At 39.0% G+C, this 12,733-nt stretch overlaps 1 protein-coding gene across 2 annotated transcripts in view; it reads left to right on the top strand.

Annotated features, from left to right (window-relative positions):
- The window catches only part of TFAM (mitochondrial transcription factor A), a 94,155-nt gene that overhangs the window by 56,943 nt on the left and 24,479 nt on the right, over positions 1-12,733 (top strand). Inside the window, exons 1-2 of one of the 2 annotated variants that reach the window (XM_068370788.1) lie at positions 2,446-2,521; positions 2,741-2,844. In XM_068370788.1, coding sequence (XP_068226889.1) covers positions 2,513-2,521; positions 2,741-2,844 — 113 coding nt within the window. In that variant the 5' untranslated portion in view covers positions 2,446-2,512. Of the gene's footprint in view, positions 1-2,445; positions 2,522-2,740; positions 2,845-12,733 lie in introns of those variants that run through there. The other variant, XM_068370789.1, reaches the window with a different exon arrangement.

Genomic DNA, 12,733 nt, shown 5'->3' with positions numbered 1-12,733 from the left:
TCTCCGGTAACTATGAGACCTCCGTCCTTTTTCTAAGTCTTTGCCTCTTTTTAAATTACATTTTTTTATCCATTCATTTGTGTGGTGAATTTTTTAACTTCCCTCTTTATAAAACTCTCCATTCCATTGGCCGTTGTCCAATTAACTAAAGTGTTAATTTCTCTCTCTCTCTCTCTCTCTCTCTCTCTCTCTCTCTCTCTCTCTCTCTCTCTCTCTCTCTCTCTCTCTCTCTCTCTGTATGAGGGACTTATTACAAAAATAGATTAATTTGTGGGAATTTGTTACTGAAAAAATTAACTTCTCTGGAGCTACAATGACTGTATTAAAGTAACTACATATTGGTCTGAAAGTTTCTGTCAATTCTTTCATTTATTGTCTTTATTTACTTTAATCTGGGTTTTGATACGTTGTCTTGTTGATTGATTAAAACCTTTGTTTTGATCATGCATGCACTTGCTTCAGTAACTTCATGCCAGAGTTCTGGACATCTTATAAGGACATGACCTTGTACATTTGATTCAGAGAAGATATTTCTTTTTGTACAATCCTTAAATATCTTTTGAGGTTCCCAAGAGTTTTTATAAAACCTTTGGAATTTGTTATAAGCATTTATGAAATGTTTGTTTCAAAAGCTGATTATAAGAGAAGGACTTGTACATCAAAGCATTTAGGGGTTTCTTCCCGTTCAAATAGGTAGCGTCCTTGACCGGTGAACGCCAGACTGGGGTTCGAGTCCCGCTCAAACTCGTTAGTTTCTTTGGTCGCTGCAACCTCACCATCCTTGTAAGCTAAGGATAGGGGGTTTGGGGAAGCATATAGATCTATATGTTGTCATCAGCAGCCATTGCTTGGCCCTCCTTGGTCCTAGCTTGGGTGGAGATGGGGCTTGGGCGCTGATCATATGTATATATGGTCAGTCTCTAGAGCATTTCCCTGCTCGATAGGGCAATATCACTTCTTTGCCCCTGCTATTCATGAGCGGCCTTTAAACCCTCGTTGTCCAGTTTGTTACATCAGTACCTGTATGTTGTATTCGATGTAATTTTCATCTAACCTATTTATTTTTCCCATCTTAGCAAGAGCAGGAAACAGTCAGAAACTAGAGGGACACTCAGTAAAGCACAGACCTCCCCCGTGACAGCTTATTTCTTGACCTTTTGCTCGACCTTTTACCTTAACATGTATTAATTGGCGTGGATTTTCATACACTCATATATGAACTAAGTTTGAAGTCTCCGTGAAAACGATGTCCAAACTTATGGCCGATTACGTGAATTGGATATTTTGCTTGACCTTGACCTTTAACTTCGACCTTCCAAAATTCAAACATTTTCAGCTTTTTACATAACCGCTAATCCCTGCAAGTTTTATTACTCTACGATTCAAATTGTAGCCAGGAAACTGCTCTCAAAGAAACTTAAATAAACACACAAACAAGCCGTAAAACATAACTTCCAACTTCGCTAGCGGAGATTATTATATTTTCTTTTGTAGGTAAGAGGACGTCAAAGGGATGCTGTAAGTAGGATAGAAGGTGACAGCAAAAAAAAAAAAAAAAAAAAAAAAAAAAAAATCAAAGAAATAAAAGAAAAGTGAATTGTATAGGATTCCTCCTTTTATTTCGTAAGCATTTAAATGATATTGCTGTGTAAGGCAGGAGTGAAAGACTATTAGATATGTTGTATTTCGGGTTATTAAAAGCTACAGGTGATTTTTAATGCAATCTTTGCGCGATAAAAGGCACATATTATTCCCATGGATTTTGAATGTATTGCAAATATCTTAAAATGCTAGCTGTTCTGCAAACATTGAAATTATATTTGCCGAGTTTTATTACAGATGTTTGGAAAAAACTAAAGCATGTCGTCTTAGAGCCAATGTTGACTGTGCAAACTGCAAGTATAATATCTAGTTACAAGATGCTACAGTACTTAGGGTAAGCTAAATTATAGGAACCGTTTTGCATTATGAAAAAAAAAAATGTATTTGTATTTGTACATTCTTGCTTTTATATATACTATAGGAGCAATAACACAACATTAAATGAAGCCAAGGGCATTGGTGATATTTTTTAATGTTGCCAACTCTATTTTTACAAACATGGTAATTTTTATAATAGCCATTTGCATATTTGCTAATTACGACTCGCGAATGCCGTATAATGTGGGCAACCTCCATATGTGAGCCTCAGTGGTTGGTGTGTGGAGTCTAGGATCCTAAGTAGCTCTATTGCTTCAATTTCACTTAGAGCACAGTTTCAAATAATTGATAAGAACGCGGAAGTTTGAGCGCAAATGATGCCTTGATCTGTTGTTGATTTGTATTATTTATAAACTTACATTAGATTCCCAAGCTTTTTTTCAATTTTATTTACATAATAAATTTATGAATATGAATACTTTTTTATTCGGTGGCATTAAGATCGGTGGAAAATGACAATTGCAGACAATAATAACTCAAAATTTCTAAATGAGTTCATGCTGTCTGCCATCTAGTAACTCTCACGCATCAGATGATTACGGTAAGAAGAGAAAAGTATAAACCCTCGTATTTGAGACTTATAATACGTAAATTGATTTAAAGCGGTGAAAATTTATTATTCTAACGCTAAATTTAAGTACTGACTACCATTTATGATATGCAATGATGTATGATATAATTAAATCGAATAAATTATCTAAGGAATGAACTTAGTTGTCTTGAAATCATTTAACATGTTCCCCCGTTTGTTTTCGTTTAGAATATCAAGGAGGAGCCAAACATCATGGCTCTTTACTTTGCGCGGCTATTTTCATCGGGGTTGAGCCTGACGAGGACGATCTTGAGACCTAATGTCAATTCGTGGTAAGTCCAATCGTTAATTTTAATTAATATTAATTATTCACATTGTATTTCGTTGTCATAAAATAAAGGGAAAGGTTATACAAGTGAGTGCAGATGATGGGTTACATTATGTTGAGACCGTGTAAGTATTTTGTTTATATTCCAGCATTGCATGTTATTATGTTTGATGAAAATAGGAATATCTATTATATGGTAAGTAATGATTATTAGGAGTAAAGCTCGTATGCTGTCTTTAGCTTTTGCTGCCGGTTAAGTACGTTTTAATCGTATGACACATTTTATAACTGGGTGTACGCCTGAGGTAGTAAGCTGGCCGTGTATCTCTATTATTATCACCCATGCTAATTCTAGGGTTTTGTAGGGATAACAGGGCTGTGGTGGCCTATGTGATAACAACCCTGACTGGTGAACGCCAGACTGGGGTTTGAGTCCCTCTCAAACTTGATAGTTTCTTTGGTCGCTGCAACCTCACCATCTTTGTGAGCTAAGGATGGAGGGTTTGGGGGAGCCGGAGCCTTTGTATAATAGCGGCCAGTTCCTCATGCGTTAAAAATGGACCTAAACTTTCCCCCCTAACCTAACCTACAAGCAGTTTCTTTACCTACATACCTAACGGGGGCTAACACCCCCTGCAACCCCCCTTACACTGCCATATTCTAAGTTAGCCATAATAATACATACAGGTGGCCACTATCATCATACACCCCGGGGGAGCCTATAGGTTCATCTGCCGAGTCATCGGCAGCCCTTGCCTGGCCCTCCTTGGTCCTAGCTTGGGTGGATAGAGGGTTTGGGTGCTGATCATATGTATATATGGTCAGTCTCATGGTCACTGGCCTGCTTGATATGGCAGTGTCACTATCCCTTGCCTCTGCCGTTTTTGAGCTGCCTTTAAACCTTTTAAACTCTAAGCCCTTACCAATTCGCCACATATATTGTTGTCAAATCACTGTTCCACCATAGACTATCAAATATTGTTTGGGGTGTATGTAGTTGGCCGGGACAGGTGTAAATTTTATGGTACGTGTGTAGATTGTCGGGTTACCAGGTCTACATAGAAAAGGAGAATCCCTCCTATCGTCGTCATCCATATCTTATTGTATCTATAGTTATGTAGGTTAATGAACTGCCATTAATTGTTCATTTGCCGTGGCTCATTACGCTCGCAGTTAAACATGATTTTATTGCTCTTGTTTTGACAAGTGGTACATATTGCGCTATGCGCGTTAGCTGAGTGGGTGAGTTATTTTGGTGGGCAAAAAGTTGGTGACCCAATATTATACACACTTCCCAATCATAATTATTGCTTGTCAAATCAGTTTACTTTAGGGGGAACATATTGTTTATCAATGTCTGAAAGATGATGATATGAAGCTAGTTTTATGCCTTACGGAGTATGATTTAGCATTACCTTGCCAGGAGTGAAGCTGAATGGGAAATAAACACATGTTAAGACTTAGTCTTAGATTAAGCTAAGGGTACGGTAGTCTAACCTGTAGGTAAGGCTAGGTGGCAAACCTTAGGTTAGGTAGTGTTCTTGTGTTTACTTTTGTAATTTTAAAACGGTAATTGTGTAGGAGACTTCCGCGCTCGATTTAAAAGTTTCTAAAAGTAGAAAACGAAAGAAAACAGTAAATTAGAGCTACAGTTACCTTGAAACTGTGAGATAATCCTCCTACAACCACCTAACTCTTACACAGAAAATGTAAGCATAAACCTACTACTACAATTATGGGGGACCCCAGTGGGAAGCGGGGTTTTTGGGTGGGGGGAGGAGGAGAAAACTGATTTTTCGGGGCACTACCGAACCTAATACAACTACCTACCCTACCCTGGGGGCCATGTACCCCTACCTAGGCCTACCGGGGGGGGGGCTCCGCCCCCCCCTGCGACCCCCCCTTAAGGCCACAGTAATTTTCAGGGCACCACCGAACCTAAGACACCCACCTAACCTAGCCTATGGGGCCCTGTACCCCTACCTAGGCCTACCGGGGGGGGGGCTCCGCCCCCCTTGCGACCCTCCCCTCCTTGCGACCCCCCCCTTAAGGCCACATTGAGTTTCAGTTTAAACGAAACAAATTCAAATGAAAACGCCTTTTGCAAAAAAAGGAACACAAACTTCAAATTAGTCTCAATATCTAACTTTGCGTTTCCAAACCATGTACCTTTGAAACAAGACACGAAAAAATTGCACCTCCTCTTCCTTTTCCCACGAGTAACCACACTACGATCACACCGGAATGCTAATTTGTTGTAATCTATACGGCACACATTTTCACAATCAGGGCACTTTTTCTCTGCCAAAATCAAACCATGACGTTGAGCAAATGCAATTAGCAAATCAACTTTCCCTGAATAATGTACACAAAAATCCCCTTAAGAAATAAAGCAATTGTCACAAGTGACACAGTCGGAACGGGATGAAGGTCCTGCTAATTGCTCCATACTTCACGGCAAAATGAGCTTTTCAGTTTGAAGGGAGATCCGAGACGTGCAAAAATATTCCTCCGCGGAACTTCACGTAAACTGTGGTAACTGGTGGAAAAATAGCAGGGATAAGTGAAGTAATAAGTGTCAGCATTGGCTAGATTTGTAAAAACCGCCATGATTGGTTTTCAAACAGTGTGACGTCAAGAAAACACCTGTTATTGGTTAGAATAGCATTGAGAACTAGTCTGCCATACGCAGTAAGGCGGTGAAACAGCTCATTTTAGCCAAGACATCACACAGTAAACAAAAACAAACACTTAGAAAAAATCCAAGTGAAACATAACTATACACACGAATATCTTCGTTAAATAGAAGCTGCTCATATATTGACTATTATATAAGCGTTCTATATGATATAATAGTGAATTGTAGGTGTTTAAATTCTTCAAGATCTTCCGCGGAGCTCTCCTACACATTTACCTTTAAAACTTCTAAAATTTGAGAAATATTGGATTCCCCTCATTATACTTCTCAGAACAGTTCTAAGTACTTATAATAGGCTACACCAGTAACACTTCATATTTTCTTCATTAGGAATATTGTGCTATAGTAATGATTTATCCACATTTTAATTGCTGACATGAATAGGCTACACCAGTAACACTTCATATTTTCTTCATTAGGAATATTGTGCTATAGTAATGATTTATCCACATTTTAATTACTGACTCTGCCCAGCCAGACCAACTACAAAGGCTCCTAATGTTTAACTGTATTTTGGATATTCAGTATGAAACTGTAAATATTTGCTATATATTTTTACCTGCCAAACCTCAAATTCTTTAACCTTAACCAGGCACTATGTGTTCCTACTTATCATAAGGATAAAGTTCCATATATTCTCATTGAATAGTATTCTTACGTATAGCAAACCCTTTGAATAGTTTTTTTACGTATAGCAAATGATTATCATTTTCTGAATTATTCTTAGTTTAGTGCATAATGTATTAAACATTATTGTATTACTGGTATGTGCATGTGCTTTATAATTTAATATAGTAGCCTACAAGTACCTGTACTGTATTGTTACAATTTCTTTACATCAAATCTTCTAATACAGTATTTTATACATTAAATATGCAACATTCTAAGGATATTGAAAATTAGTTAATACGATGAAAATTCAAATACTCTCACTAAAATACGTTTTGCCAAACAAGCTTTCAAGTAGAATGACAACAGTAGTAGAAGTATTTTTTTTTTTTTTTTTTTTTTTTTTTTTTTTTTATAAACATTTTCCCAAATTTTTTCTTGATTAAGTTAATGTGAAAAACAACCTCACAATTATCTAATACTGTACAAATTTTTTTTGCTATGAAAACACATTCCTTGTATCTCTGCAGTCTTGAGGCCTTCCTTGGGCCAGTGAGTTGACTACTGTATACATAAACTCTTTATGAGCCTTACATTTGGCTATATTGCCCAAATTCTATGAATCAAATAAAATAAGATTAAATGGTGACAAAGTGCAAAAACCAACATGCAGCAAATTTATGTACTCTATTTTGATGCTATTTCCATCAAAACATAGTGTAATGTATAAGTTAGTCTTTAACTAAATTGTAGCCAATTGTAGTGCTACAGTAAATAGTTTTGTTGTTTCAGGCATAACATGACCATTTTGAGTTGATTTCCTCTTAAGTATTTTTTACTATCAGCTGTGATATCTTTCCGCAATTGACAGTGTCCCTTGGTGAGGTAATGCTATCTAGCCATAGAACACCCTTCCATTTTTGTGATTATAGGATTCTTCAATTCTGTGCCAACACTGAATTTACTATTATTATTATTACTACTAGCTAAGCTACAACACTAGTTGGAAAAGCAAGATGCTTTAAGCCCAAGGGCTCCAACAGGGAAAAATAGCTTAGTGAGGAAAGGAAATAAACGATATAAGAAGTAATTAACAATTAAAATAAACTTTTAAAAACATTAATAACATTAAAACAGGTATTTCGTATATAAACTATTAAAAGACTTGTCACCCTGTTCAACATAAGAATATTTACTGCAAAGAAGTTTTAAGTTTGTGCTGCTTTGTGGTGTTTCATTTTGAAATGAAATGTTCAAGTAATTGATATCATTTTTAAAGTGACATAAATATAGAAATTACTGAAGTCTCCAAAGTTACTTCAAATTTGGAAGGTGACAGTGTCATATTGCACATGAGTTATAGGTTTAGGGTGCCAAGGGATATGGCATAAAGTCAGGTTAGAGAAAAGGGGGTGGGGTCATGTGGCTATGCTCTAAGTAAAGAGGTCCTGCCTTGGTAAGTTAGGTGAATTTGGTAAGCCTGCAATGCATCCCTGTGTTTTGCCTGTTTTGTTTCTTCCCACCCAAATATCATGTTTCCCATGAAAGCACATGAACATGTATTTTTCCAATGGTTTTTGATGTGAATTATGCATTAATTTGTCAGAGTATGATGTACTACGGTTTTTTTTTATGGCTTTCCAACCCAAAAACCCTGGCCCGCAGAGAGTAAGTGCCATCAGCGCACTACAATGTTTTCTCTCTGTTGCACTCGGGTGCCGAATTGCCTGGTAGACTCCAATACTGGGCTATATAACCCAAATTTGTGAATCCAATCCAAAAACCCTAGTTTTATAATACATCCCTATAATTATTTATATATAGATGGGTGGGGAAACAGAAGTGATTTTGCCCTAACACAAATGGTCAGAATTGCATAAAACGCAAGAAAACCAGTTCGCCGAATAGGTACAGTAGTTTATTTATGTATTAGACGAGGAATTAAAGTATAGTACTATTGACTTTTGTTTTGCCACTTAATCAGGCTATATTTATTCCTACTTTAGTGATATCAGAAGTGCAAAAATGCCATAGACTATACTATCAATAAGTTGAGGATTTTCTAGTTTTGCTACTTTTCTTTTATGACATCTGTGATTTGGGTCCAAAGTTTCTCATTTTGCCCATGTTATAAAATTATTGTGTTCGAGAGAAAGCTCCTCTTTATGAAGTGAAGCAGGGTTTTTCTTGGCGGCTATATTGTGATTTTAACAATTTCGACCTTCATTTTCCATCCAAATGTGATAATTTTGCTGCTTCAGATTTTTACCTTTTAGTGAGTAGGAAATCCAAGTCGAAAAATGTCAACATTTCGAGGTAAACAATAGGGAGAGGGCATAAGGGGGTTTATTTTGGGTACTCCTCTATGCCCTACCCTAAATGAAAACCACATTACTGTTACTGTAGTCTCTGGTTGATTGGACTCCCAGTCTTTTTTTATTATTGTTGCGCCTAAAAAACAGTATTAGTATTGGACGGTTTGTGTTTGTTTACTTTTTTTGGATTTTGGTCAGTTGACTTATTTTCTTAAATTTGTAGTGTTCATTTCGATGTTTTGTCAACCTTAGTACTTTAGTAACATAGCTTAGGTACGGCAGGCTACTGATGTCCTGTATAGCCTACCGCACTAGAGATTTCCCAAATCTAACCTGCAGATTTTGAGCATAGGTCTAGGCTAATCCTAGCCCTGTGACACTTCATTCATTGTTTTTATTTTCACCAGCTGTGATGTCTAAGGAAACTAGTAATACCTTTAGTATTATTGTTGAAGTTTTTGTAATTTATATAGGAGATATTTATTTTAATACTCTTTTAGGAATAGTTTAGTTTTCCTTGTTTCCTTTCCTCACTGGACTATTTTCCCTCTTGGAGCCCCTGGGCTTATAGCATCTTACTTTTCCAACTAGGGTTGTAGCTTAGGAAGTAATAATAATAATAGCTGAATCTAAGAATAAAAAGTGAGCCATTAGTTTCTTTCATTAAGTGGTACAGCTGAGATGCCTATATTAGTTATCTATATATATTCTAGTTCCTTTAAGCTCTGTTGCCATCTCTAGAACATTTAGTTTGTAATGGTGGCCATTTTTAATTACTGTACTTTTATAAAGAAAACCTTCGCCATGTCACTGTTCACCTATCACCCCCTCGGTACATCGCAAATTTACTAATATTCGTAAATCAATATCGTGGACTCCTTTTCATAAAGCTGGTTTCTTTGGGCAGATAAGTTTTATATTTTTCGTATTTTTAATATTTTTTCATTTGAGATAATCATTTTTGGGCTTTTAAAAGATAAGATTTATAGATTTAGAAATATGGAAAATAGAAATAATGAAAAAAATCCAGAAGATTTCTGTGTAGTATCTATTTCGTGGTTTTTCAGTTATAGCATGGGAACCGTAGAGCATAACACCCTTGATGTATTACAGTATATTGGGACCTTGTACTAGTACTGTAGTCATATTTCCTTATGAGCCCCTTAGACACTGATGTGAGGGACACTGTAGAAAGGGATTGACACTTAACAGCTTGTCTTCCTGCTATACATTTTCTCTTGAAGGAATCTGTGAACGACATGGCTATCACCTTTGAATTCAGTGGGAGTGTGGCCTTGCGCTCGTAAAGGAGTTAGCCCTCAAATGTTTATGCATGCGCGCTGTCATGTTGACACTCCCATGAGTTCTCCCTGGGGTGCAAACCACAGAGTTTCCTTTACTGTTCAAGCGCAACCTCGCCTCTTCAGTTTCCCTCTTGTGGGAGCTTGCATTCGCCTTCTAGTAAGACAAAAAACTTAGTTCTACATGTGCCAGTGCGTTTTGCGAGGCAAGAGATAACGTCCTAGGAACATTCCTTCCCTAAAGATACATATCAATATACGGTACAGTTGCTTACACACTTTCCTTCACAATCGCTATTGCTTTTGTGAGAGAAAAGGAAAAGATGAAAATTAGAGCCATTCCATCAGAATAGATATTGGTTCATCGGAACAGATATTGGTATACTTTTTTCCAACAATCCCTTGACTTAATACATGAAGACGATATGTACCAAAAGAAGAGGAACGTAGCAAGAGAAGAGGAACGTAGCAAGAGAAGAGGAACGTAGAGAATGTATGTCGCAAGAGGAGAAGTACTTTCCATGAGGAGAGCCACCTACTAATATTGTACCCAGTGCTAAGAAGTTTGTGATGCAAGTGGTCGCACGCCTGTTTCTAGCACTATGCTTGTATGAGATAGATCTCAAGTTTTCTTAATTGGGAGACAAGGCCTCCACCAATCCAAGTAAATTGGGTAACTAGCATGTCTCGCTTCGCATATAAAAGTCCTACACATGTCAGATATACAGTATAAGTATCTCTCCTATCCTCTTAATGATGGGAAAGATGGATAGAATGTAGAACCCATTACATTTAATTGGCAATTCATAGTTACATCAGATCCTTCTGAAGATGTAGGAGTTTCCTCGACAGTTTGTCCTGAGATAGAAACCTATCCTAACTTATGACAATCTATTCTTAAGTGTTGGGAGGTGATAGGAGTCTTGGAAATTTAAACCAGAGTCCCTTAAGTTTTAATTTTAAATATTTAACTTAGCCGGTGAATATATAGCTGCAACTCTGTTGCTCGACAGACAAAAACTGTACAAAAAAACTCGCCAGCGATCGCTATACAGGTTGCGGGTGTGCCCATCAGCGCCATCTGTCGGCCAGATACCAAGCTCTATGTAAACAAAGACTCAATTTTTCTCTCTGTCGACGTGTCGACAAGACGTACTTTACTCGCTGTTGCTAACTGGAGTTTTTCACATCATAATTGGTGAAGTACTATATTCTGGTTTTGAGCTTTCGCTGTGCAGGGTTTTTCTTCAAATAAATCCTTGAACTCTTTTTTGTATCGGATTCTTTGTTGATGACTTAGATCGTTTTTTTGGAATTTTCCCTTGACCAATTCAAAATGGCTGACCCTTCACAAGTTCCCAAATTTAGAAAATGCAATGCTAGGGACTGTTCTAGGCGTCTTCCGAAGGCTTCTATCGACCCTCACACTGTTTGTTCCAATTGTCGGGGTAAAACCTGTCAATTGGAAGATCGGTGTGAGGAGTGCGTGGGCCTTTCGGAATTCGATTTTATCGAATTTGAAAAGTACACACGCAGGCTAGAGAGAGATAGAATTAGGAGAAGTTCTTCTAGGTCTATTGATGTTTCCTCTCCTCATGCCCCACAACCTATTCCTTCCCCTGTAGTGGTTGTTCCTAACCCCCCTCCTAGCACTCAGGAACCTTCGATGGCTGACATGATGCGTGCCATCCATGCCCTGGGGGAGAGAGTTGAGTCCCTTGCAAGTGACCGCAATCAACTCATGGCGGATGTTAAGGAGCTTAAGTGCCAAAGTGCAGTGGGAAGTGATAAAGTGCCAAGTGATAGTGTTGTGAACAGTGTTGCGCTTGAGGGTTCGTCTGTTCGTGCCTGTCGTCCTCCTAGTCCGGGACCTCTTGCAAGCTCCCAAGTCCAGGGGAGAAGCAATGTCGCACGACGCATGGGTTCGAGAGGCTTTAATCAGCGAACAGACGTTCCCTCCATGGTATCAGGCGTATCTCCCCAAGATCGCCCCTACCTACGTAAGACGAGAGAGCCCATTTATACCTCGTCGTCTGAAGGTGTTTCTCGTAAGAAACTTTGGACCAAGGTCTCACGACCTTTAAAACGTAAATCGGTCCCTTCAGGACAAGTCCAACGTCCCGGTTGTAGCCACTGGGTCAGTTCGGACTCGGTGCCGTCATCTGATGACTGCTCACCGCCTAAGAGAGGCAAAGCGGTACCGCTTCAGTCACTAACACCGTCTGTCGCCGCACCTGCTCCCGTAGACCCTAAATGGGCTTTGCTGCAAGACATGCAGTCCAAGCTTACGTCTTTGATGCAGGACTTTCATGCGGAGAAGGTTGCTGCCGTACCTTCTAGCCAACAACCTTCCAAGCGATCGGTTGTGCGTCCTGTTGACGCTGAGGTAACCTTCTTGCGTCTACCAGTTGAGGTGGTTCCTCCACCGATGCGATCCAGTGTGGGTTGCCAGCCGCACGTTGACGTTAAGCGACGCACGGAGGCGGTTGTTGACGTTCAGGACGTTCAACAACCATCAGAGGTGACTTGTTTTGACGCGGTGCGTCAACCTCCGCAACCCGTTGTGGTTTCCACTGCTCAACCCAGTCGGTCTAGACAGTCTCGGGTAGACGCTGTGCGTCCTCGCGCTCCCATGGTTGTTGACAGTTCACAGACTGTGCAGCAGTTCCATGACGTTGCGTCCGGCTCCGTCACGCATGCACCAGTGCGACCGGACTCAGCGAACCAGACGTTGCCCACTCCGTTGCCGTTTCCTCATCAGTTTTCGGATGAGGAACTTTCTGATGATGATGTTGCTGAACAACAAGACGATCAACAATCAGAACTGGACGAGCCTAAGTCAACTCAACCATCTTTGGACTTTAGAAAAGTCTTGGCTATTTTCAAAGAGTTGTTTCCTGACCAGTTTGTTTCTGTGGCTCCTCGTTCTCCGCCGTCAGAGTTTGTATTAGGCATTCCTTCTGCCGCACC

The sequence above is a fragment of the Palaemon carinicauda genome, chromosome 3 (assembly GCF_036898095.1).
Source record: "Palaemon carinicauda isolate YSFRI2023 chromosome 3, ASM3689809v2, whole genome shotgun sequence".
NCBI lineage: Eukaryota > Metazoa > Arthropoda > Malacostraca > Decapoda > Palaemonidae > Palaemon > Palaemon carinicauda.
This window is presented reverse-complemented; position numbering and strand designations above follow the sequence as displayed.